This window comes from Amphibalanus amphitrite, unplaced genomic scaffold (assembly GCF_019059575.1).
Source record: "Amphibalanus amphitrite isolate SeventyFive unplaced genomic scaffold, NRLGWU_Aamphi_draft 000649F_arrow, whole genome shotgun sequence".
Taxonomy (NCBI): Eukaryota; Metazoa; Arthropoda; class Thecostraca; order Balanomorpha; family Balanidae; genus Amphibalanus; species Amphibalanus amphitrite.
Genome location: NW_024882143.1, coordinates 369,777 through 395,518, shown reverse-complemented (window position 1 = coordinate 395,518; position 25,742 = coordinate 369,777). Strand labels below are relative to the sequence as shown.

The 25,742-nt window shown below is 53.0% G+C and overlaps 1 protein-coding gene across 3 annotated transcripts; it reads right to left on the bottom strand.

The window, feature by feature from the left end:
- Positions 1–2,995: 2,995 nt before the first annotated feature.
- On the bottom strand, positions 2,996–11,074 carry LOC122363968. 3 transcript variants are annotated; one of them, XM_043333853.1, is made up of 2 exons: positions 10,225–11,074; positions 2,996–10,039 (listed from the first exon to the last, which is right to left on the bottom strand). In XM_043333853.1, the coding sequence occupies exon 2, from the start codon at positions 8,919–8,921 to the stop codon at positions 3,582–3,584; it is 5,340 nt and encodes a 1,779-aa protein (XP_043189788.1). In that variant the 5' UTR covers positions 8,922–10,039; positions 10,225–11,074; the 3' UTR covers positions 2,996–3,581. The 3 variants fall into 3 exon arrangements, with proteins under 3 accessions (XP_043189788.1, XP_043189790.1, XP_043189791.1); XM_043333855.1 differs by having other exon boundaries at positions 2,996–10,404; positions 10,576–11,074; XM_043333856.1 differs by having other exon boundaries at positions 10,576–11,074.
- Between the last annotated feature and the right edge of the window lie 14,668 nt (positions 11,075–25,742).

Genomic DNA, 25,742 nt, shown 5'->3' with positions numbered 1-25,742 from the left:
ATCGGTCAGGAAACGAGACCCACACTGGATCAGTTTCCATCGTCCATCTGCATCCTGTTGCCGCAGACAGAAACCCAGCCCTCGCAGGCGAGCGGCGTCGGTCTCCAGGACTGTCCGGCGCCGCGGGTCAAAGAAGTCGAGGACTGGTGGCGAGACCAGCGCCTTCTTCACGTCACTGAAGGCTTTTGAGTGCAGCGGCGTCCACACCCACTCGTTCTTCGGTCGCAGGAGGTGTCTCAGAGGCTCGGCGGCGGCCGAGACGTCTGGTGAGAAGTCACCCAGCTGGTTCACGAGACCGAGAAACGATCTGAGGTCCGTGAGGCACGCCGGCTGCGGAAACTCCGCGATGGCTCGCACCTTCTTGTTGTCTGCGGTGTAGCCTGTCTGGTCAATCTTGAATCCGCAGAACTCCACCTCATTCCCGGCGAAGGAGCACTTGTCTGGGTTCAGAGTCATCCCGTGGTCATCACATCTCTGCAGGATGTTCCACACGTGCTCCAGGTGAGCTGAGTAGCCCGAGTCGTACGCCAGAATATCGTCTACGACTTTGCATGTCTGAGGGATGTCACCGAGAGCAGCGTCGCCTCTTCGGTTGTACTCGTCTCCTGACGAGATCAGACCCATGACGGCACGTTTGTAGCGGAAACGGCCCCATGGCGTGATGAAGCACGTCTTGTCTTGGTCCTCCTCGCGGATGGGGATCTGGTGGTAGCCAGACTTGCTATCCAGCTTCGTGTAGAAGTTTGCACCGCTGCCGATCGAGGCCACAGCGTCGTGCGGCGACCTGACTGGGTACGCTGGCCTCTTGACGAATCGGTTCAGCTTGGTGAGGTCGACCGTCAGACGGCAGCCAGAGACCGTGCCGTCCGGCGACCGCTTCGCCACCGGCACGATGGGGTGGCACCACTCGGTCGGATGCTCCACCGGCTCGATCACGTCACTCTCCAGCAGCTCATCCAGCTGGCGCCGAATGTCGTCACGCCAGCAGAACGGTACACTGCGAGCTGTGGAGACGGCAACTGGTGTGGCGTCTTCAGTCAACTCGATGGCCATTGAGCCTCCGGACATCTTGCGCAGCTTCGAGGTGACGTCAAACACTCGTGGGAAGGCTTCCTTCATCGCTGAGAAGTGCTTCCGTCGTTCTTCAGCCGATGGCACACCTTTGCTTGCATCCCACGTCGGCTTCAGCGGGTGCACCTTCTGCGCCTTCCCGGCGTCTTCAAGTGCAGGAGCAGAGCCTCGTTTGACCACTCTGCGGGGTATCTTGCTCTTCCCTGGCATGGTCTTCAGGGAGCAGACTGCTGGAGCAGGTCTGGAGGTCTCCTCCTCGTCTGAGATGGCAGAACGGATCTGCTGTGGGAACTCCTTGTGCAGTATTCCCAGTCGAACAGCGTCGTGCCACGACAGCAGCGAGCTGTGCAGCTTCTTCACCACAGAGACGGCTATCGTCCTCTTGATGCTTCCCAGCTGCAGTGCGACTTGGCACGCTCCCAGGCAGGGCAGTTCTCGTCCGTCCGCTGCGAACAGGCTTCCAGAGGGCGGCGTCAGCTTCTTGACGTTGATGCCCATCTGCTTCGCTGCCTCCTGAGAGATTACAGACACCTCAGCGCCTGTATCTGGCGTCCATGTCGTTTGTTGCCTGCCACCGTCACTCCGATGCAGCAGAATCTGGATCTGCGGAGCACGCGTCGTATGCAGGCCTTGGATCATGCAGTCTCGGTGCTGCTGGTCCACTGTCTGTCTGGCAGGTGCAGATGCCGCTCGCGTCCTCATCGTGACGAGCGACACTCTTCTGCCTCCATCGGACCTCCGCTGGGTCCGGTCTGTGCTCGCCGCCGGAGCGCGCGAGCGACTGGCGCTGCGACCGCGGCAGACAGACGCGAAGTGGCCTACCTTGCCACAGGCTCGGCAGGTCCTCTTGACGGCCCTGCAGTCGCCGGCGCTACGGTGAGCTTCACCACCGCAGCGGGGGCACGTCTTCTCTGTCGACCGGTCTCTCGGGCGACCGCGGCTGCGCTGGTACTGAGATACTTTCGCCAAGGTCGAGCCAGCTGGTTCACGGATGGCTGAACTGTTGGAGGCGGCATTCTCTGACGCTCGGGCGATATCCACTGCCTTCTGAAGCGTGAGATCCGGCTCTTCCAACATTCTGCGGCGTGCTTCTTCGTCTCGCGTGCCGACAACGACTCGATCTCTGAACCTGTTGTCCTGGCAGTGGTGACAGAAATCACAGAACGATGCAATCTCTTTCAGTCCACAGAGAAAATCGTCCACTGTTTCGCCCGCTTCCTGTACTCGCATGTAAAAATCTCTCCGATCAATGATGACGTTACGCTGGCGGCGCAGATGCGTCTGCATCGCCGTGATGATGGTGTTCATATCAGCGTCTTCGGGGATCGGCAGGCCGTACCTGACCACCCTGGTCCAATCATCATCAAGCAGAGCGAGTAGGGCTGCCTTCTGCTCGGGCTGGGCTAGCCTGTTGACGCCAGTCAGCGGACTGTAGCCGTGAAATTTCTGTCGCCAGGATTCAAACTCCTTCAGTGACGCCGATGACGACAGCTGTGGAGCGGGAGTCGCTGATGCCGGCAGTCTGGGCGGTAGACTGACGGCTGCGCTCGTATCGGCTGGGGTGGCCGCTGCCGTAGCCGCCGCGGCTGCAGCGCCGGCCCCGGCCGCCAGCCCGGCCCATATCCGTTCCATTACGGCCACCATACGCTCCTCCCGCTGCTGGCTTTGTCGCTGAGCTTCTTGAGCCAGCTCCAGTTGCTGGGCGAGGAGTTGGGTGAGGGCTCCCAGGTCTACCGGCTTGCCTTCCTCCGTCATTGCGAGAAACGCGCGCGAAAACCGACGAAAAAATGCTATATTTAACGACAAAAAGTAAATTATACCGATCGCGCCATGTTATGGTTTCACATTTAAGTCTACGTTAATAATGGTTCGATAGCAAATTAATTATCGTCGCGATTCCACCGCCCCAGATGCACACGCGCACTCCCGATGTTAACTGTATTGAGTCCGGCTGACGACTGCACAACAATGCTCTTTACTCAAGGACGCCGGAAGCTGCCGGGCGGCACAGCCTACCATCAGGCGCCGGCCGGCGCCGCGGCGGCTGGCAACAGCTGTCAGCTGACTGCGCCGGCATAGCTCGTGCCGGCTCAGTAGCACGCATCACAACATCACTCAGGACCCGATAACAGCGACACCTACAACCCGACACGGGCGCCGTCTACACTCCCCCATTCGAATGGCCATATCTTGTCATTCGAATCAATACAAGGGCGCCCGGGTGAACCCACTCACCGTCTACCTGCTGGTGAGAACCAACCCTCGACTGCCAGGGCAGCTAGCCGAGTTTACATGGACACTTAAATCTAATCACACGTAACAGTCTGGCACCTCAAAACCTACCCGCTGGCAAAAAAACAAAAAACAAACAAACCTGCTGGCAAAAACAAACAGACTAGTCTGTCGCAAACAGGTTCTAGCTCGTAAAGAATCTATTTACGTTGACACCTTACACTAAGTCTTAAACTAGAGGCTCTCAGACTCTCGCACACATCTGACCCCGCACAGTACTAATCCAGGTCAGATTCAGAACTAATCACTACCATCTTGTGGATCGGCCTCATGTACGTGGACTCACCTGTCCGAACTAGAGCCTTTCTCACGAGTCCATCCTGACTCGGGAAAGCCTTAACAACCCTGCCCATCCGCCACAGCCCTCGTGGCACGTTCTGATCAGCTAGGAGAACGACATCTCCCGGCTGCACATTTCTCGACTCCCGCGTCCATTTCTGGCGCGCCTGGAGAGAAAGCAGGTATTCACGTCTCCAGCGATACCAAAACTGCTGGGCTAAATACTGCACGTGTCGCCATCGACGTCTCGATAGCGAATCGGACTCTGAAAACTCTCCGGGTATCGGTCCGGCACTGCTCCTCAGAAATAGGAGATGCCCCGGGGTCAGAGGCTCCAGCTGACCGGAGCTAGTCGATACGTAAGTCAGTGGCCGGCTGTTCATAACAGACTCGATCTCGCAAAACAGCGTGCGAATCGATTCGTCATCCAGACGCTGCTGAGTAGGCATGGACCGCCATACCTTCCTGAATGTTCTGATCTGCCTCTCAACGCCACCTGCGAAGTGAGAAGCTGTGGGGGGATTGAATTGCCAGTCAATGCCCTGTTTCAGCGCGGCACGCTGCAAATCACCGTGACTGAGTTCGCTCAGCGCCTCGCGGAGCTCTCTGTCGGCCCCGGTCAGATTCGTCCCCATATCACTCCTGATCTGAACGATCTGACCCCGGCGAGCGCTGATCCTACGAATGGCGTTTATCAGCGAGTCTGTGCGCAACGAATCCAGAATCTCAACATGGACGCCTCGTGTCACGACACAGACACACATCAGACCGTAGCGTTTCCGCTCGGTCCGCCCGGTCTTAACCAAGATCGGCCCAAACACATCAAGCAGCACTGACGAGAATGCCGGTGTATCGGCTGACACGCGCTCCTTTGGCAAGTCTGCCATGAGCTGCTTCTGAGGCCGCGCGTTCACCTTCCTGCACGTTACACATCTGCGAATGAGTCCCCGAATCTCAGGACCAGCGCCTATCACCCAGAAACGTTTCCGGACCTCCCAAAAAGTATGATCGCGGCCCTCATGGCCCACCCTCTCATGAGCCTCTCGGATCAACAGCTGGGTCACGTGATTCTTACGGGGCAGAATCACTGGGTGCTTCGCGCTCTCGGAAACACTCTCCGACCGACCGAGTCGGCCTCCCACGACCAGCAGGCCGTTCAGCATCTGCGGACGCAGCTTCGTCAGAGGACTGCTCATAGGCACTCCGACTGGGCCATCGTCACATCCCTCTCTCGGAAAATCAGCCAGGTCCCTCTGGGCGTGCCGCAAAACAACACGCTCTGCCCGGCACAGATCTGACACGGTCAGGTTAGTCTTTTCACCGTGTCCGCGCCGCCTCAGGCCTCTCCTTCTCGCCAGACACCATCTGCGGAAAGAGCCGTCACGCAGGACACAGAGGAAGCGATGATACCACGCCACCGCTCGCTTGAGTCGAAAAAAGGACGAGAAACTCCTGATCAGTAGATCGAAAGGGCTCTCGGGACCGGCGGCAAGCGACACCAGGGCTACAGGCGAAGACTTTACCTCGGAAACGGGAACCGACACAGATACTGCCGGTTCCTCCGGCCATCCGCCGGCGCTCCCGAGAAGAAACTCTGGCCCTCCCAGCCACGGCTTCAGTCCCGCCGGCTGACAGCCACGAGATCCAACATCAGCCGGGTTCACTGTCGAAGGCACATACGCCCAGTCACTCACTTTGGAGCCGTCATGGATGTACGCCAACCGGTTTGCCACAAAAGTCTTAAATCTCGTCGTCCGGTTCCTGACGTAGGCCAGTACTACCATACTGTCAGTCCACATGTGGAAGGAGTCGAATTGGGTGTCTAGCTCTCTCTCAAGCACCCGTCTCACCCTCACGGCCAGCACTGCGGCGGCTAGCTCGAGCCGCGGCACAGACACGAACCGCACGGGATTCACAAGCGACTTACCCAAGAGAAACGTCACAAAACACCGGACCTCCCCGTCCGGGGTACGAACTTCCCTTCTCAGGTATGCCACTGCAGAGTACGCGGTCTCGCTAGCGTCAGCGAAGACATGTAGCTGAGTGCTCAACACCTCTCCAGGCGGGCCCACGATACACCTCTCCAGCTGAACACTGTCCAGCTCCCTGGCACCAGCCAGCCACTCCTCCCACTCCCCCGTCAAGGCATCAGACAGAGGCTCGTCCCACCCACAGGAAACCGCACACAGCCTCTGCAGCAGCACTCGACCGAGCAGGGTCACTGGCGACACGATACCGAGAGGGTCAAACACCGAACTTACGGTGGACAGTATGCCGCGCCTCGTCACCGGCTTGTGCCGGTCGTTGAACTGGAAAACAAAAGAGTCCTTCTCAACAGACCACTTCAGTCCAAGCGCACGCTCAGAGCCCAGAGCGTCCTTATCTAAATCCACTGCCTTAACCTGCTTACCTCTGTCTTCAAACGGAATCTGTTTCAGAAACTCTGACCGGTTGCTGGTGAACTTAGTCATGTTGAATGCACCGGTCCTGCAGAGATCTTTCAGGTCACGTGCCAGCTTCACAGCCTCCTCCACGGAGTCAGCAGCACATAGAGCGTCATCTACATACGTCTTACGGAGTAGAGCATCAGCGGCCTCAGGAAACTGCTCGCGACCCTCCTCTGCGCAGCGGCTCAGCGCGAAGCTGGCCACACTGCCACTTGACACCGCTCCGAAGACGTGCGACCTCATCCTCAGCACCTGCACGTCACCCTCTGGGTCGTCATCATGGAACCACAGGAATCTCAGCAGATCAGCATCTGCTTCCGGCACACGCACTCGATGATACATAGACTGGACGTCACATGTGAACGCGACACGCCCCTCCCGGAAGCGACAGAGCACCCCGAGAAGCGGATTTGTCAGGTTCGGACCCCCTCTCAGTAAGTCATTTAAACACACGCCATGGCTCCGGGCCGCGCAGTCAAAAACCACGCGCAGTTTTCCCTTCGCGGGCTCCTGCACGCCGTGGCGAGGGAGGTACCAGACCGGCCCTCCTCCAACCTCACCGTCTGGCACTGGAGCTGCGTAGCCGTCATCAACCAGTGACGAAATGACTCGTCGGTACGCGTCAAAATAGTCCGGATCAGACCTGAAGCGCCTCCGAAGAGAATCCAATCTCCTGGACGCCATCGGAAAGCTGTCCGGCAACTGGTCGAAATCCTTCTTAGGAAGTGGAATCACGAAGTGCCCCTCCTCGTCTCTCTTGACCTGTGGGAGCAAGTCAGACAGCCACTCCCTGTCCTCCACGGAAAGGCACTCCTGGTCGTCGGAAAGATCCTTAAACTCATGTTCATACATGACCTTAAAGACGCACTCTGAGTCACGGTCAGGGACACAGCTGTCGTGAACCCGCAGCAGGTTGACAGACATCCTACCTCCTGTCGCCGGGGAACCACCACAACCAATTACATACCAGCCAAGACACGTCCTCACACCACAGAGGCCCTCCTCACCGGAAGGCGGAGACCTCACCTCTCTGGGAACAATCAGAGTAGCGCAGTTGGAGCCGAGCAGCAACTCCACTGGGGCATCCACCTCATGGAGCTCCACACCCTGCAGGTGGGCAGCGGCTCTGAGCTCACTCACCCGGCACCGATCGGACTGTGTCACAGGGATCCTGTCGATAGTCAGGAGCGGCGGCAGGGGAAGGAACTCTGCTCCGTCCAGACCGCAGACCTCCAACCCAGAGGCCAGCGAGGTCTGCATCACCCTCCGCTCGTTCCCAACCGTCTCGATGGAGATGGAAGTGTCATCCCTTCTCACCTTCAAACGCCGCGCCAGCGACTCAGTCAAGAAACTACCTGACGAGCCAGAGTCCAAGAACCCATTTACCACCACCTCCAGCCCCGTGGGACCCCGGAGGCGCACAGCAACCACTGGCAGCGCCGTCCGGCCCGCGCCGCGGATACCCAAGCTCGCACTTAAAACACCACCACTCATCTGCGCCCCAGGTGGGTCACCAGCCGCTACCATCCCACCGGTCAAGGGTCCCGCGCGCAAAGAATCAGACCCCCTGACGGGCGGCTGAGCCGCACGCTGCTGCTCGATGGGGGCAGAGACTGAACTCGGCTCCCTGTGCATCGCCAAGGGATGGGGCCCATTGCAGACACCACACCGGAGCGGCTTTCTACAAGACCGAGCCCTGTGTCCCCTCCTCAGGCAGCCAAAACACAGCTGATTTCTCATCAACACCCGTCGTCTCTCCTCCCAAGGTCTACGAAGCAGATCCTTACAGCCCTTCAGACGGTGCGCCGCCCCGCAGAAAACACACTTCTGCACCCCGGGCTCGCTCACCTTCGCTGTGCTCACCTTATGCCGCGCTCCAGCCTCACCACCGCGTCCGGGTATGACAGGCCTCGGACCGAAAAGAGGACTCCTCACTCGCACCTCTGCTGCGACGAAGCTAACCATGTCTGAGAAAGTAATCCTTTTACCACTCTCAGACAATCTGTCGGCCTCTCGGAGCCACCGGTCCTGCAGATACACTGGAAGCTTAGACGCGATCAAGCGGAGGGTAGACGGGTGCTCGAACTCGCCCATGGTGGCGCCAGACATCGCATTTTTTACCTCAGTTAGGAACAGAGCATATCTGTCAAGCCCCTCAACATCCCCAGACTGCAGGCGCGACCACTGTTCGATCCGCTCCACGTACGAATCGATCAGTCTGAGGGAATTTCCATATCGAGACTCGAGAAGTTTCACAGCCTGGCTGTAGCCCTCATCACCCAAGTGGAGGCAACTCCTGACTAGCTGATTAGCTTTCCCGCGGGTATACTGCTCGAGGTAATACAGCAGTTCCCCCTGGTCGTCCGTTCGGCTAGCAATCCTGGACTGGAACGCTCTGATGAAGAGCCTAAACTCCTCAACCGCTCCCGAGAACGGACGGAGCTCGGCAGGAGGGAGCAGTGAACGCCTCACCTGCGCTGAAAGGGCATCAGCCCCAACTGGAGTCACCGAAGCCTCACTCACTGTCACCCGAAGAGGCTCCAGTGCTGACTCATCCACCTGGCCCAGCTCGGCCAGCTGAATCTCAACATCCAACTGCTCTGCCCTAGTCCGCAGCCTCAGCTCATCCTGCTCTGCCTGAGCCTTAACCTTCAGCCTACTCTCCTCTACAGCCTGTCGTTCCCTCATCAGTTTAAGTTTCACCATCAGCATCTCTGCACTCGGTTTAGAGATAGGCTGACTCTCACCTGGGGGTTCCCTAATGTCCACCTTGTTCTCAACACGTGGAGACTCTGTCGGGTCCTGCATAGCTGCCCACAGCCTATCTACCATCTCAGACTTCTTACCTGTGGGCCTTTAGCCTCGAGCTCGCGCTGGAGCTCAGTCAACTTAAGTCTACCAAGATCCTCCTTACTGGGCGGCGCCATCATGTGCAGGATCACAGGATACCGAAGCAGACGAGAGGGGATCAAGGACCACCAGATCCAACTTACAAACTAAACACCTTAACTAATATTAAAAACACAGTACGACACAGCCTAAAAACACTTCAGCACTGAAACTCACTACTAACTATCAAGTCACAGGGGCTGGGACCAGCTGGGCACCACTACACAACCTATCCCCAACCTCAAGGTCAACAAGTTCAGCTCCCTTGGACCACAGCTCACCGAAACCGCTCCACGTTGAGTCGCTCCTCAGCAGCCCACCAGTCGGCCGCCAGATGCAGCAGCTCCAGGACTGCAGGGCGCAGTCGCCAGAGACGACTTGGATGCCGGGCGGGCAGGTCGGGCAGCCACACAGGCCGCAGCAGTTGACCAGCCAGCCAGAAGGAGCAGCCCCACGGCAGCAGAGCACAATCACCGGAGACGACTCGGCCGCCGGACAGGTCGGGCAACCACACAGGCTGCAGCAGTCGACCAGCCAGTCGTCGGACACAGCACTCGAGAGCAGCACAGCGCGGCCCCCGGCTCCGCCAGCTCACGCAGAGCCTCACCAGTCACCAACCAACCGTGACTCGCGTGCCAAACCTCACTGGCCACCACTGACGCACATCACCTCACTGTGGCCACAAGCTGCAGACGCAGCACCACCACGGCCCACCAACCGCAACCTGCACTCTGCAGCGCCCACTGGCTACTGCTCAGGCACAGCACCTCACCCACTGCAGCTCGGACCACCCCGCTTCACTCCACCAGGAGGAGCCCGATCTTGGATCCAGCAGCTCCACGACGGTGAAGCGCACCATCCGCTGGTGGCAGTCCAGGAGGCAGCAGTGGTCGACCTCAGCACGCAGTTGCAGTCCAGACCTCAGCCGCAGCAGACGGCCCAGCAGACTCCAGCCGTAACTGTAGATGGCACAGCCGCCACTGTAGCAGCCACCACGTGGCTGAATAGCGCGGAGCGCCGAAAGACGAGCCGTTGACGAAGGACCTTTATTGCCCTTGTTACTGTGGGAGGCGCACGCACACACAGGGGTACACAGGTCAGTACCAAATCTCCCATCAGTAACCACAGTCCACACTGAATTCCGTCCGAAACAGTCGACCTTTTGATAAACTGTACATATTACGTTACAGCGTTCTTAAACTCAACATATCGACAATGGCAGAACATAATAAATACTAGCTCCTACCGGCTGTTCCTCGTCTCCGCTGTGCAACTCGCCAACAGCGGCACCGCCGCACTCTGGGCCGTCAGAGGCCGGCCACTCAAACGCCCCGGCCGCGAGACCGCTCTCGGCTCCAGCCACGGGGGAAAGCGCACAGTTCGACTGGCCTACACGTCCCCGGGCCAACCGGAGCGAGCCGAGCACCTACGAAGATTGAAACATTGTAAATGGCGCACTTGAGGTACAAGAATATATACGATATCAAAGAAATAAGCATAGAAAGCTAATTAAAGCATACACGAATTTACTGGTTTACACTGAAATAAATTACATTCAACATTGAAGTGCTCCCAAATCCTATATAGTCAAACTTACTCATCAGCGTCGCGCTGGGACACACGCATCCACCCCTCATGAAGGTCGGGCGGGAAAAGAGCGCACACGCAGCTCGGAAACTGCGCCACAGCTCGGCCAGGTCACGTGACCTGCCAGCGTGTCACTCAAAAACTCGCGTCGCATCTCTTACATCGACGTGTCAACTAAACTTTAACCATAATCAAGCCATATTTTTTATATAAGAAATATAATCACACATGAAATACCGCCTCCGAACCAAATATTACCGAAACGCGCTCCTCGACGATAAGAGATGCAAGTTTTATAGTAACAAACCACTCCGATCGGACAATCGAATCTCCGTCACTCAATACCGCGAGTATAATAGTGCACCTAACTTATCACTGGTGGCAAGGTTTGAAAAAGGATAGGAAAAAAGGTTAACAAGTCAAACGGATAACTGGGTTGCGGGACCCCCGCCACTCGCACCTCACTCAGGACCCGATAACAGCGACACCTACAACCCGACACGGGCGCCGTCTACAGTCAGAATGACGTCATGTTCTGCCATTTTCGACCCAAAAAAGGTTTCGCAGGAAGAGCTATCAGGCCTACAGACTACAGAGCTGTTGAAACATGAAAATGTTCCGATATAAAAAGTGTAGAATTAACAGGCTTAGGTCAAATCTGAGCACAGTTTACAGAAAGAGCGTTAAAAGAGCTTTGTTTGTTTTGTTGGGTTGGATCCAGGCCCTTCGGCTTTCGGTCTAACGAGACCATTTCAGGGCCGGAGGGATGATAGGAATTGAGGGAGACATTGGTCTGGGCGGGCACCTTGGTGACTCACTGGGGCTGAGCCTGTCCAACAGGACAGGCCGACCAGCCTCCCAAGTGCTCACTGCACCCGGTTACGAGTGTGCTTCCTTAGGAGCTGCAGTGCGCTCCAATGGGAGCCGCCCGCATGGAAAAAAGTTGCCCGCCCAGGTCCAGTCCGGATCAGGGGTTGCGGCATGGAGGAGAAGGATTTGAATGTCCTGAGGATGGAAACGGCGAAAGGGGTGTTAAAAGAGCTATTAACTACGCTTTTCCCCGGTACTGTAGCTCTATTCATTTCCGAATCATGCGGTGGTTTGTTGAAAATTGTCGAAATTGGACCTGAAAATTGGCGAAATTTAACCTTGGATGACCTATGTGAACTGAATTTTGAACTGATCTAAAAAGTGACAGGCGTAATTTCCTCATTATTGTTTGCTTGCGTCCCTTGGAACACTGCCTTAGGCGTGTTGGTACGTGGCTCAGAAGCCGAGTTATAGATGCAGGGGTGCGGAGCCGAAGCTGGAGCCGGAGGAGCCGCCGGTGCCGGCATATTTTGCCTGGAGCCGGAGCCGGAGCCGTGAAACAATATAGCCCGGAGCCGGAGCCGGAGCGGCAAAAAAGGCGGCGACTCCGGCTGTTTTTTTTTTGCTTTTTTTAAGAGGAAAACATTATTGACCTAGTTCGGTTTCACAGTACCTACAAGGCACTAGGCAGTAAAATATGTGGTATTCAAAATAGCCTTGTTATGCAAATACAGAAGCAACGTCAACCAATCCTTCATCTTTTCTTTTACACCCGTATGTATTTGTATAAAGGATGAACGGGCGATGCGGGCGGTTTTCTTTTTTTTGCGTCGTTTGCGGTGTTAAATTTGTTTGCGGTTGGCGGCCGCTTTTTCGTTTTTTTGCGGTGTTTTTTTTTTTTGGCGGCGGGCGGGCGATTTTTAGGTGTTTTCGGTTGGCGGTTAGCGGGCGTGCGATGCGGGCGGTTTTATTGTTTTGCGGCGTTTTTGCGTTTTTTTATTTGCGGTTTGCGGCGGGCGGGCGTTTGTTTATTTTTTGCGACCTTTGCGTTGGCGTTTCGGGCGTGCGTTTTGCGCGTTTTGCGGTGTTTGCGTTTTGCGGCGGGCGGGCGTTTTTCACAATTCAAAGTTCAAACTTTCGGGCCACAGCGCTCCTCGAAAATCGCTGCCCTCGTATAAAGGATGAACTGAGTACTGGAGTCGAAGCCGGAGCCGGAGCCGGAGCCGAAACCGATTTTTTTTCTCCGGAGCCGGAGCAGGAGCCGTCTGAAATTTCCACGCCTCCGAATCCCTGGTTAGAAGGACCCTGGCCGGCCGGGGGGGGGGGGGGCGTGGGTGCCACCACATCGTTTTTTTTGCGACAGCTCGGAACACGTCGGCAGGCAACAGAGAGCCAAAACTGGGCATAGCTACCTGACCTTTGATGCAAACCGGGCCTTGTGACGCCCGCATTTTCACGGAGGGCCTCTGGTCGTCTTAAGGACCCTCTGTTACCCTCAGAGGGACCCTCTGATGGCCTCTGAAGACCATCACTGGCCTCAAAGGGTCCTCTAGTGGCCTCCATGGACCTTCTGGGTACCTGAAAGATCCCACTGTTTTCTCTCCAGGGGCCCTTTTTACCTCAAAAGGTTCTCTTTTACTTCAAATGACCGTATGTTGGTCTAATACATGAGGCCCCTAGTGGCCTAAAATAGCCCTCATATCATCTAAGGCAGTGGTCGGCAGGTCATTCGGGGTCGTGCCCCCTTTTTGGGCGCCAGGCAGGGCCATTACCCCCACCTACCAGACCCCATTGCTGACACAACCAAGTTTACTGAAATTCCATACCGTCCTGGAACTCTTTGGGTATTTGTGTATCCCGATGTAAACGCGATGGGCTCGTAAGCGGATAGGGCTTTACCGTTTACGCTCCATATGTGGAACGATCTTTAGGCAAAAAAATTCCGGCAGGCGGCTATTTTTCTGTTGGTGAAAGTGGCCTCTGTACCCATAATGACCGTTGGCTTATGAGCTTTTTCTGGAGATCATCTTGAGCCATAAAATCTCACTTCAAGAAGTTATAGCGGGTCCCGATTTTCTCGACACTTGTCATTGCCCTCTTGAATGAGACGGAATGACCAAGGACCTTAAAAATGGGCAGCAGCGGCTTCTTATTGTCACGGGTAGCACGCTCGTCTTTTTTATGCACAGTTCCATCTCAGAGTCCGAGAGGCCGCGGGGGTCCGATCGACTCCTCCCCCTTACGTTAGCGGCTGTTGAAACGCCAACAGACGGGCGACGGTTAAAAGTTGCAGCTGCTTTTGTACGACTGTACGGAGGGGTGAGATGGTGAGGCGAGCAGGTACATGAAAATTGGTATCTAATCAATGTGTGCTGTGCCTTTGGCCTGGGCCACAGACTTCTCTATATATGGACTGTGCGCTGATTTGGGAAATCAGCATTGGAGGCCCAAATTTCTGAAGCCGTAATATGAACCCATATGTTGTAACACAATACCCTTTTATTGTTTCCTGTCGACAGGCTGAATTTTATGTAATATATTTTGTTTTTGTACTATCTATTGCTCGTAGCTCAGAATAAGAAAGGCTTCTGTTCGATATGAATCTGTATTGGAACATCATTTCACGTTCATCGACACCCATTGATGTCCTCATGTCAAGTTCATCTCACATTGCACCAGTGGGCTTGAAAATGGCGTTAGTCCATTTTCACCGCGGGATCCAGCGAGAAAGGGTGGCTATCATCCCTTTCTTCTTCCCCCGTGTGCTGGATTGTTCACATCTCTGACATGGCTGGCTACAAACTCGCGCGACAGTGCACCGACCGCGCTGGTGGTAAAGGTTGGCGGTAATGCCGATGGGGGACTTTACGGGAAAATGTGTGTCTGCTGCAACGGTGTCTTCACTGTTCTTCTCTGCTACCCACTTTTTCGCACCACGCATCTACACATAGTCGCACTTTCACACATTCGCACATGCGCATCACCAATTGCAACGTATCCCTCCGTCTGCTCGTTTTCCACTCGCTGCTGAATGATAAGGCGATAGCTCTTGTGACGGTCGTTCCCATCACGTTGTCATGCTGTAGCTATTGTTGCTTTTATTGTGTCCCTTCGTCCCATGGAGACGTAGCCGAGCAGCTCTGAAGTGACCTGTGGGCGGCCCCCAGGGCCACCACGATGCTGCAAACATCGTGGTGGCATCGTGGTGGACCGAGATGTCCACTCCCATCAGAGCCGGGCACCGCAGGACATGCTTGGGCTGTCCGCCTCCTCTCAGCAGACGGGTAGAGTGCGGCTCTGCATTGTCGGTCGTCGCACTGGTTGCATCCCGACAGCCAGGAGGGCGTCAACCCGACTCTGTGGCGCCATTGGGAGGAGCTTGTCCAGTGGCCGGCGCGGAGCTGGTGGATGTCCACCGCCGCTGGCCGGTCGCCGCCGGCAACGGTAGGCGGGAGTAGATCCCCGTCAGCTGGTGGAACCAGCCGGCTGGCCAGGCCCCGACGGTGCGAGCCCTCGCCACTCTGGCGGCGGCCCAGTGGGCCTTCTGGACGTCTATAAGGATTTGTTTTTAGTCGAGTATGTTTGCCTTCTTGGCGATGGTGTCGGCCCTCTCGTTGCCTTCCAACCTGCATTGTGAGGGCACCCACTGTAGGTAGACCAACAGGCCTCCAGCTGTCAGTCCCCAGAGGGCTCTCCAGATGTCCACTCCGAGCGAGGAGTGCTGGGCGGCCCAGCCACCTCGGATGGCGGCGAAGGCGGACTGCGAGTCGGTACAGGCTACGATGGTGTCTTCGGCGTGCGGCGGGTTCTCCAGCAGCTAGGAGAGAGCAGCTCGGAGGGCGACCATCTCAGCTCGGAAGCTGGAGCACAGGTAACCTGCCGGGGCGCGGATCGAGTGCTCTTCCCCGTTCGGCCAAACGATTAGTGCCCCCGGCGCCTCCGTCATATTCTGTAGCTCGTTAGTTACAGTATGCTCTTCGCCCTTGGCACATTTCTTGGCTTCTCCATCAAAAATGTCCACAGCTGGCCTAGAAATGGTGACCTGCCAGTTTCCTGAGATATCCAAAGTAGAAGTTCCTGTAATAACAGGCCACCACCGGCACAGATGTTTGTCCCAGCTACTTCTACTCCAATCAGTCCTATGCATCTTGTTTTCTGCTCCACCGCTATTTTTTCCGTCCGTTCTTCGCAGACTGGCGTATTCTTGAGCTTCCCGATCCCGATGCAAGTTTTGCGGTAACATTTAAGAGCGGCAACCTTCATCGTTTAACATTGATGCGAAGGGTACGAATTCCATCATTTCATCGAGCATTCTTCCGAGATGATTTGATCCAGACCATAATGAACTACAACCCCATACGACACACTGGATAAACTTCATTGTTTGATTGAATAAGCTGACTTCTTTTGGATGTAGTGGCGTATCACTGCCATGGGTATGGCATTATTTAGCGCGGCGTAGCTTCGAACTGCGATGGCGAGTTGTTCTTTTCACATTAACTGCTGGTCAAGTTGTAGCTCCTTTCAGTGAGTCTTTTTTTTCTCCAGAATAAAATAAGGCACTAGGCACTATAGGAAGTATGCTGAGACTGGCGCCGTCGATAGCGTCCTGTTTTTCTTCTTGCTGTGTGAGTCTCACAGGAGTCAGTGTTTGCAAAAGTAAACTTGCAAATCTGATTGTCCTCAGCGTTATCTCTTATCTCGATTGATGGTTTCGTCTGTGAACATTTTTTTTCCTTTTAGTTATACGGGAGGCTAAAAAGTTGCCTTTTTGCTAGAAATTATGTTTCGTTTCACATTTTTCTTGCCCTGACTCTGGCTTGATACCCGGAATGACATCTTCGCACCACACGTTTTCTGATCCGGTCGTGATGAGGTAGTGATGGATAATATTCTTTCCTTTTTTGACCATTTTTTCGAGCTATTTCTTACTTATTTTTACTGCTTCTTGTGGCCCTATATAATGTATCGTTATTTCTCAAAACCCTTTTCAAAACCAACGTAAATGACTAGTTCCGACAAATTAGCAACGACAACCAACAATGCCCAACAATGCAACCAACATTCAAAAGCAAGAAAATGCACGCAAAGTACAGCTGCATTTGTGAAGTATATACCTCCAGCGTGAACAAATGGCTAACTGAACGAGAAAACATGTTCTCATTTATATACATTTATTTCTTATTTATTTTGAATTCAACAAAAAAATGTTATCCGACAGGTAGATAAAAGTATGGGCTATCCTATATCCAAATTTGTAAATATTCTGACACCCTTTTCATTGTAAAAAGATGGATAAAAGTGCACTTATTTTTGGGCCTCCAATGCTGATTTCCTCGGATCAGCGCACAGTCCAGTGCCTGGGCTAATCTTTGAACCTTGGGATGCAACAGTCACGATGGCTCCATCACTGGAGCTACAAACTCTAAAAAGATAGGCTTTCTCAGAATCCCTCATTACCCCCACCGAAAGGGCTCCATTACCCCCAAAGGGGGCATGCCCCACCATTTGCCGACCCCTGATCTAAGGTGACCCCCTGTTTGCCTTAGAAAAGAGGTCCCTCCGGGTGCCTGAGAGGCCCTGTTTGTGTCCCAAAGGGTCCCTTTGCTGGCCTCATAAGGCCCCTAGTTGACCTAAAAAGTTCTCTGATTGTCCAAGGGCCCTCTGTTCGCCTCAGAGGGCCAGCTTTTTCCTCAGAGTGCCTGATGACCTCATAGAGCCCATAGTGGCCTGACATAGCCTTCATATCACCTCAGAGGGCCCTCTGTTGTAAGGCTCAAGTGGCCTTCTCAGAGGGCTCCGACTGCCCTGTGACTGACAATTGTCCACTCTTATCCCTCTTTTGGGTGACCTTTCCCCCCTCTGACACCCAAGCCAAAATACGATTTTGGGACACTGACTCCGAGGGCCAGTTGATTTTCAGAGGGCCCTCTTTGAGGTGGATGTTAGGGCCCTCTGTTCGCCTCAGAGGGCCCTCTGGTGGATTTAGACTTCAGAGGACCCTATTTTGGCATCAGAGGGCGCCTCTCTGTGGCATCAGAGGGCCCTCGGAGGCCTCAAATGGCCCTATTACATCTCAGAGAGCTGTCTTTGACCTCAGAGGGATCTTTTTTACTTCTTTGTGGTGTCTAAGGGGGCCCTCTGGCCTTTGTTCGCCTCAATGAGCCTTAAGGGGTCCTCCGATGACTTCCAAGGACCCTCTTTGATCTCAGAGGGCCTGATGACCTCATAGGGCTCATGGTGGTCTGACATAGCCTCATATCACCTCAGAAGGCCCTCCAGTGGCCTCAGAGGGCACTTTGTCGCCCTTGAAGGTCCTCCATTCGCCTTAGAGGGCCCTCTTTGATCTCTTTGATCTCTTCGATCTCAGAGGGCCCTTTGTTCACCTCAGAGGGTCCTTTGGTGACCTCCAGGGACCATCTTTGATCTAAGAGGGCCGTCTGGTGGCCTCTTAGGGTACCTTGTGGCCTGACATTGACCCTCGTACCTCGGCTCAGAGGGCCTTCTGTTCGTCTTAAGGGGCCCTCTGCTGGTCTTAGAGGGCCCTTTGTGTGCCTGGGAGGCCCCCCTGAGTACCTGAGAGGGCCCTCTGTGTGTTTGAGAGGGCCCTCTGTGTGCCTGAAAGGGTCCTCTGTTTGCCTGCGAGGGCCCTCTGTGTACCTGAGAGGGCCCTCTGTTTGCCTGCGAGGGCCCTCTGTTTGCCTGCGAGGGCCCTCTGTGTGCCTGAGAGGGCCCTATGTGTGCCTGAGAGGGCTCTCTGTGTACCTGAGACGGCCCTCTGTTTGCCTGAAAGGACCCTCTGTGTGTCTCAGAGAACCCTCTGTGTGCCTGAGAGAGCCCTATGTGTGCCTGAGAGGGCACTCTGTGTGCCTGAGAGGCCCTATGTGTGCCTGAGAGGGCCCTCTGTGAGCCTGAGAGGGCCCTCTGTGTGCCTGAAAGGGCCCTCTGTGTACCTGAGAGGGCCCTCTGTGTGCCTGAGAGGGCCCTATGTGTGCCTGAGATGGCCCTCTGTGAGCCTGAGAGGGCCCTCTGTGTGCCTGAAAGGGCCCTCTGTGTACCTGAGAGAGCCCTCTGTTTGCCTGAGAGGGCCCTCTGTGTGTCTAAGAGGACCCTCTGTGTACCTGAGAGCGCCCTCTATGTGCCTGAAAGGGCCCTCTGTGTACCTGAGAGGGCCCTCTGTTTGCCTGAGAGGGCCCTCTGTGTGCCTGAGAAGGCCCTATGTGTGCCTGAGAGGGCCCTCTGTGAGCCCTAGAGGGCCCTCTGTGTGCCTGAGAGGACCCTCTGTGTGCCTGAGAGGGCCCTCTGTGTGCCTGAGAGGGCCCTCTGTGAGCCTGAGAGGGCCCTCTGTGTGCCTGAGAGGGACCTCTATGTACCTGAGAGGGCCCTCTGTGTGCCTGAGAGGGCCCTCTGTGTGCCTGAGAGGGCCCTATGTGTGCCTGAGAGGGCCCTCTGTGAGCGTGAGAGGGCCCTCTGTGTGCCTGAGAGGGCCCTCTGTGTGCCTGAGAGGGCCCTCTGTGTGCCTGAGAGGGCCCTCTGTGTGCCTTAGAGGGCCCTCTGTGTGCCTGGAAGGGCCCTCTGTGATTCTCAGAGGACCGTCTGTGTGCCTGAGAGGGCCCTTTGTGTGTCTCAGAGGGCCTTTGTGTGCCTGAGAGGGCCCCTGTGTGCCTGAGAGGGCCCTCTGTGTGCCTGAAAGGGCCCTCTGTGTACCTGAGAGGGCCCTCTGTATACTTCACAAGGTCCATCATTGGCCTAAATGTGTCCTCTAATAATCCTCAAAGGGTCCCTAAAAGAGTTCTACAATACTTTTTCTTTTAGCGAATAAAATGGGAAGTGGTCAAAAGGGCCCTTGAAGTCATTTCAATTTTTTCCGTGTTATAAAAAAACTTTTTTTCTAGGCTCCAGGGGGGATCCTAGGACCCCCAGGATCCCCCCTTGGATACGCCACTGGATTAACGGAACAGACAGAGGTGACCGGCTGCCGGTGGACGGGCCGGTCCTGCGCTCCTCGGCGGCTGGCCAATCCTACGGCAGATGGTGGTCCTGCCGGTGGCGGGCCGGTCCTGCGCCCCTCGGCGGCTGGCCAATCCTACGGCAGATGGTGGTCCTGCCTTGGTCCTGCCGGTGGCGGGCCGGTCCTGCGCCCCTCGGCGGCTGGCCAATCCTACGGCAGATGGTGGTCCTGCCAGGGCCTTGGTCCTGCCGGCGGCGGGCCGGTCCTGCGCTCCTCGGCGGCTGGACGATCCCATCGATCAGCAGCGCCGCTCAGACGGGTTAGAGGCACTCCAAAGAGGCACTGCTAGCACCCGTCGCGGAGCCAACTAGCGACTTCTGTTTCAGTCTATAACTTAGGTATAGCTGCATAGATCACATGAATCATGTTATCTATATGGTACCTGTAAATGGCAGAAAGGTAGAAAAGAAAAGTAACTCATGGAAAGCAAGCAATGAAATCAAACACATGTTTAGGTAGGCATATCATAAGATAAGGTCATATAAAATCATATTTAAACCGAGAGAATCAGAAACCATCTTCTCCATCTATCACCCCATTATACATATCAGTATATAAATTCAGCACTCACGGTTAGATGAAAAATACTTTAGCTGTGTTTTTCTAGCAAAACTTATTAGGTGAGTTAAAAGTTGGAATTTTTTGACTACCATTGTTATGACCATGCCAACTATGCGTCGAGTCCTCCCCCCCCTCCTGCAATAGTTCCCATCGGATAGAAAAGAAATCTTGGGGAGGGATACCCGGGTTTGTGAGTTGACGTTAGATATGCTATGCGACGCGTCTCTAACGAGAGAAACATGATTCCCGTAAAAAAGTTGTTGTCCGAGTTTTCAGTAAAAGGTTACCTACTGAAAAGAAAAATCCACGAAAAGGTCACTTTTTACAGTTTTTGGCTAAACCGTCGACCTTAGATTACATTAACCTCCAACGACATTGATAAGAAAGAGCGTTCAATTAGCTATTGGGGGCGCTTTTCCGCGGCACCGTATTTCTATCCGTTCCCGCGTTATGCGCCACTTTTTCGAAAATTGTCGAAACGTTTATTTTTGTTCATATTCTTTCACGGTGCATCCTGTGTCGTTGGATGAACTCATGGCAGACATGGTAGCCATGAATCCGACGACGTCCAGTGGATTAGATGACGTCAGTATTCGGCTACTGCAGATATCTTTTGGAGGCATTGGCTGCCCATTACTCGATGTCATCAATCGTCGTGTCGTCAATGCCGAATGGGAGTTGGGAGTTGGGACAGAGCCTAACACCTGGAAACAAAATTGCTATAATTCACCAAGTTGTATAAAATTAAAACTCAATTATTGCTGTCTACGGTGTCAATTATAATCCATATAAACGGGACATGCTGTGATATTGCTTATTTTACCACATGTGTAGGTACCTATTTTTTTCCGGGTGCCAATATGGGTGCCACTGGGGTAAAGCCGAAATTGTGGGAAAAATTTTCGGCGTTGTCCCAACCTGTTAATTTGATGCATATAAGCCTCTGTTCCTTTAAGCCTGTGATTTTGCAGTGCACAAACACTGTCGGCGGATTGAGCCGTCGTTTTTATTGGGCTCGGCACGGCGGCACCGCCATTCAGCCAGGCGCGGCCGCTGCTCCATTCAGACGGCTAGGGAAGCGAAGAAGGATGAGGGTAGGGGCGTGCTCTGAAACTTTGGGACTATTTTCCATTGGGGTTCATTTATTCATGTTGAATTTAAAATTAGTTTTGAAAGTGAAAAATTAAATTAAAAAGGTTTTCGGCATTCCCCGTCATCCATTTCGGCCTTCCCCATAGGTTTTCAGCATTTCCCGTAGTTTCTCTTTTTGGACATTTGTCTTTATCTCAGCTGACTCAAAGATCAATGACACAAAAGCACATTTGCGATGTATAGTCAATTGATGAGGTTTGTCAGAAATGCCGCTGGATTTTCTACTGCCGGCTTTGTTTGTCTGCTACAGAGTCTCAAACAGAAAAGTATCGGCATTGCCCCACTTTCCCCTATATGACATAGCAAAACCCTGGGCATCTTTCCCCACTCTCCCCTACAATATGCCGATGATACGCAAATCTTAGTGACCGGAAAGAGAAACAAGCTACAGCAACTTGTGACAACCATAGAAAACACCCTATCGGTCGTGCTTGATTGGTTCACTAGCCATTCTATGAAAGTAGACACAGCTAAAACACAACCGATTGTATTCGGTACGAAGGCTATGCTGCGTCATGTGCCTCCTGTTAGTATTAAGTTCGGCCCCACTGTCAATACTGAGAGTCACACAGTAAAGAACCTTGGCGTGGTGATGAATAGGCACCTTAAGCTTTCAAACCACACTTCGATCAGCTTGTAGCGAGGTCGACAGGCATACTGATTCTGTCTCATGCCAAACATGTACTTCCTAAAGAGACGTTGGTTCAGTTCATATCTTCAGTGCACTTGTGCTCTCCTCTATCAGATATTGCATCGCACCGTATGGCACTTGCGGTGTAACGCAGCTCCACCGAGTACAAAAGTTGATCAATTTTTGTGCGCGGATTGTGAGCGGAAGGTGAGGAAGTAGGTACGATCACATATCTGATGTCGTAAATGGCCTCCTTCGTTGGCTTAGGGGCAGGGCTGATCAACTGGTCTGCTCTTCTGCCTGCTGAAGAGACTCATGTTCACGGGCTAGCCAGGTGACATAGCCGCAATGTTGACTACCTACTGCTGACCATGGCTATGATACGAGACAATCTCACCAGCTGAGGCGCTCACATGCTGTAGACACCTCCGGAGTCCGTCGCTTCAGTTTTAGGGCAGCTGATTTGTACATACAACCGCCTCCCGCCTGATGTGCGTAATGCCCAGCATATATCTATCAGTTCAAGCGCCGTCTTATTTTCTTTTAGACGATGACATGAGGCGATGATACCTACGAATGTGTCTGGTTGGCCGATTGACCTCTGACCCTAGTGTGGTGGTGATGGTGATGGTGTGTGTGTGTGTGTGTGTGTGTGTGTGTGTGTGTGTGTGTGTGTGTGTGTGTGTGTGTGTGTGTGTGTGTGTGTGTGTGTGTGTGTGTGTGTGTGTGTGTGTGTGTGTGTGTTTTCATGTCATCCTTTTATTGTCATCTCGTTTTATGTCCCACCTTTTTATTCACAAGACGTGTAGCCGCAGGGCTGCGGAGTCGGAGTCGGAGTCGGAGTCGGAGTCGGTCGGAGTCGACAGTTGGGGCATTCCACGATAGATCGTACCAGGCCCGTCACCCTCATCTCTCAGATTTGAATGAAAATTGGTACAAGGGGTAATCATAGGCTCCAAAAACACCTGTCAAAATATCAGACTTCTCAGATCAAAACGTTTTGAGTTACATTGCATAATATTTTCTAAACTTCAGATGGTAAGGGTGAGTTTGATGAGCTATAACTCAAAAACGAGCTAAGCAAGCAACAAACGGTAAACAGCTTTGAACTAACAATGAATCAAAGATTAATACAGTATTTTCAAAATTGGAAAGAAAAGCTTAACATATTGAAAAAAGTCGTAGTATTTTTTATATTGTCTATAATGGCCCTTGGGACCAAAATTTTTGCCATTTTTATTTTTTCAAAATAAACCTCAGGTCCTTTAAAATCGACATGCAAAAAATTAGAAAGGTGTTCTTCTATAAGTCCCTCATTTAAATATATATGTTACGGGTCATATGCTTACTTGGGCAGTATGCAAACTGCCCGGGCAGTATGCAAACTACCCAACAGCCCGGGCAGTATGCATACCGCCCGGGTAGTATGCATACTACCCGACCCCTTGGGCAGTATGCATACCGCCCAAAAGCTTGGGCAGTTTGCATACTGCCCGCCTCTCGTCTTGAAGTTGTGTATTCCATGTCCATTTTAAAAATAAAAATGGATCTCTGAGTAAAATAGCTTAATTACGAAGTCTGTTTTGCCGTCAAGCGTGTTTTATCGATTGAAGGATGGAATAATAATTAGAATATACAGACTGAAATTTTTCCCCAGAATTTCATTGTTTATTAGCCAGCGACCAACAAGTCATTTTCATAAATGACGACTGATCTATAGTATCATCACTCGATGGCTTTGGTTTGGCATCTGGACCTGTAGAGGGCGTAAGTACAGTTTCAATAGCTAATGCTGCATGAAACCATTTGTATGCAAGGCGTAACAAGTTCTAATGGTCAGGTAACTGCAGGACAGATTAAGTGACCTTACCTCAGAAAAGGTTAGAACTTGTTCGCCATAGCTACCCCGACTGAACGATCGCTTTGAAACTTTCAGCGATCAATAGCAGTAAAAGCATGTATAAAATACATGCATTGGATTTTTGATGTCCAACCGATGACCTAAGGTCAGGCCAATTTTGCAGTCTCTTAGAAGTTGACAGGAGAAAGTTGAAAGACGCCTTTTTGGATTAAAGTCCTTCTAAACGCTCTCAAATATCGGGTTCCATGTAAACACAACACACTGAATCGGCAAATTGCACATGTAGTGACCCTTCTTTATGACCATGAGGCCATGTCAGGTCATAACAGATTTGCAGTAGTTTTTTACGATTACCTACTTTTTATTGGAGACGTATTCGAGCAATGGAAATAACCTTAGATGTGTTTAAGTCGACGATAAGGATCGTCTGATAACCAACATGACCTTTTCATGTAAGGTCATGACCTTGACCTTAGGTCAAATTTTAAAGTGGTCTTAAAAGCCAAATTATAGTTAACTCCACACGTCTCGACGAGAGGAACACGATGCCGGCAAACGCAATGTCGTGCCTATCTAAGGTAAACTAATTTTGCCGTAAAATGTATAAATCGTCAAAACAGCTATTTTAGGCGTTGTTGCCCTCTGGAGGCTACACTGTTGAGCTTAGGTCAACTTTGAGAGCTTATTCCAGAAAGCGTTAGTAGAGCTACTGAATGCGCATCTTTGCGGCGCTTTAGCTCTATTAGTTTCCGAGCTTGTGGGCCGATTTTTAAAAAAGTTAAAAAGGTGAAAATTGACCTTTGATGACCTCTGGTGACCTGATCTTTGGTCTGACCTAAAACATGAAAGGAGTTTTTTCCATGAATTTTTATGTTATTTTGAATGCCGCTTACGGCATCTTACATGCAGCTTACTCCTGTGCCGCTAAGTGGCACAGGAGTCGAGTTATGGGTGTTCAATCCCCCCTCCCAAAAAAACGGCACGGCTGGTGCCGAGCGCGGCCCCGTGCGGGTTTAAGTGTCTGCCATTGACATTGTATGCGAGCTATGGCATTAACTAGCCTCACGAGCCACGGTCAGCATACTGCCCGAGTAAACATCCTGCCCGTGAGATGAAAGGTGGGTAGTATGCATACTACCCGGGCAGTATGCAAACTACCCGGGCGGTATGCATACTGCCCAAGCGGTCGGGTAGTATGCATACTACCCGGGCGGTATGCATACTGCCCGGGCTGTTGGGTAGTTTGCATACTGCCCGGGTAGTTTGCATACTACCCGAGTTAGCATATGGCCCGTAACATATACAAAATGAGTTTCCGGGGGTCGGTACAACCCCAGCTCGCCGTTTCGCCCCTAATGGAGCTAGAACCTTGCGGAAAAAACGAGCATGTGCGCCGTTACAAGATGCATCGAATAATACCACAATTTAAGGTCTCGGTTTCATTGGTTACCCCTGAGGTCATTTCAAGTGACCCAAATTACGGGTCCGGTTTTTGATAGATAACTTCGCAACAAATGGTCGCAGAGCCGCGATTTTAGCATCTTTGTGTTTGCCTAGCTCCGGCGCGTCGAATGGTATACTGTTTGTTCTGGTGAAGTCAGCTTAAGTCGCTGACCTCGGGTCAGCACACTGCCGTGTATTTGGCTCCGCGCCCCGACCGGGCGGCCCAGCCGGCAGCCAGCCCCCGGGCATCACGTAACCGCTCGAGTCCGCGGCAAAGCCAACCAAACAGGACAAACAGGACAAACAGCGCCGCTACAGAGATGGTTAACAGTCGGGTCAGGCCACGAAGCTGAGTGAATGAGATCATATTGCACATCATTCAATTCGCAATGTCTTTCCGAGTCCATTGGTAGCTTTCCCGTCTCTCTAGCTCAATTTGATCGAGGGTTATTGACGAAAAACTCTTATGACCCTAGTGACGTACGAATGACGTCACGAAAGATCAACAATGCAAAAGTGAGGCGAAAAAGACTTCAACTGAACTTTCAGTAACCAGTGATGTCACTAGGCAGCTTTACCACACCATTTGTAGGCTCTTTTCCGAAATTACAATTCGAGACCATTACGGTGACGCAAAATAAGTACATTTATAGAAAGAACACCTTCCTATTTTTTTTGCATAGGTACTGCTTAAAAATGATCCAAAAA

Coding starts and splice junctions, on each gene's coding strand:
- LOC122363968 (XM_043333853.1), bottom strand. CDS start 8,921: ATGGTAGATAGGCTGTGGGCAGCTATGCAGGACCCGACAGAGTCTCCA.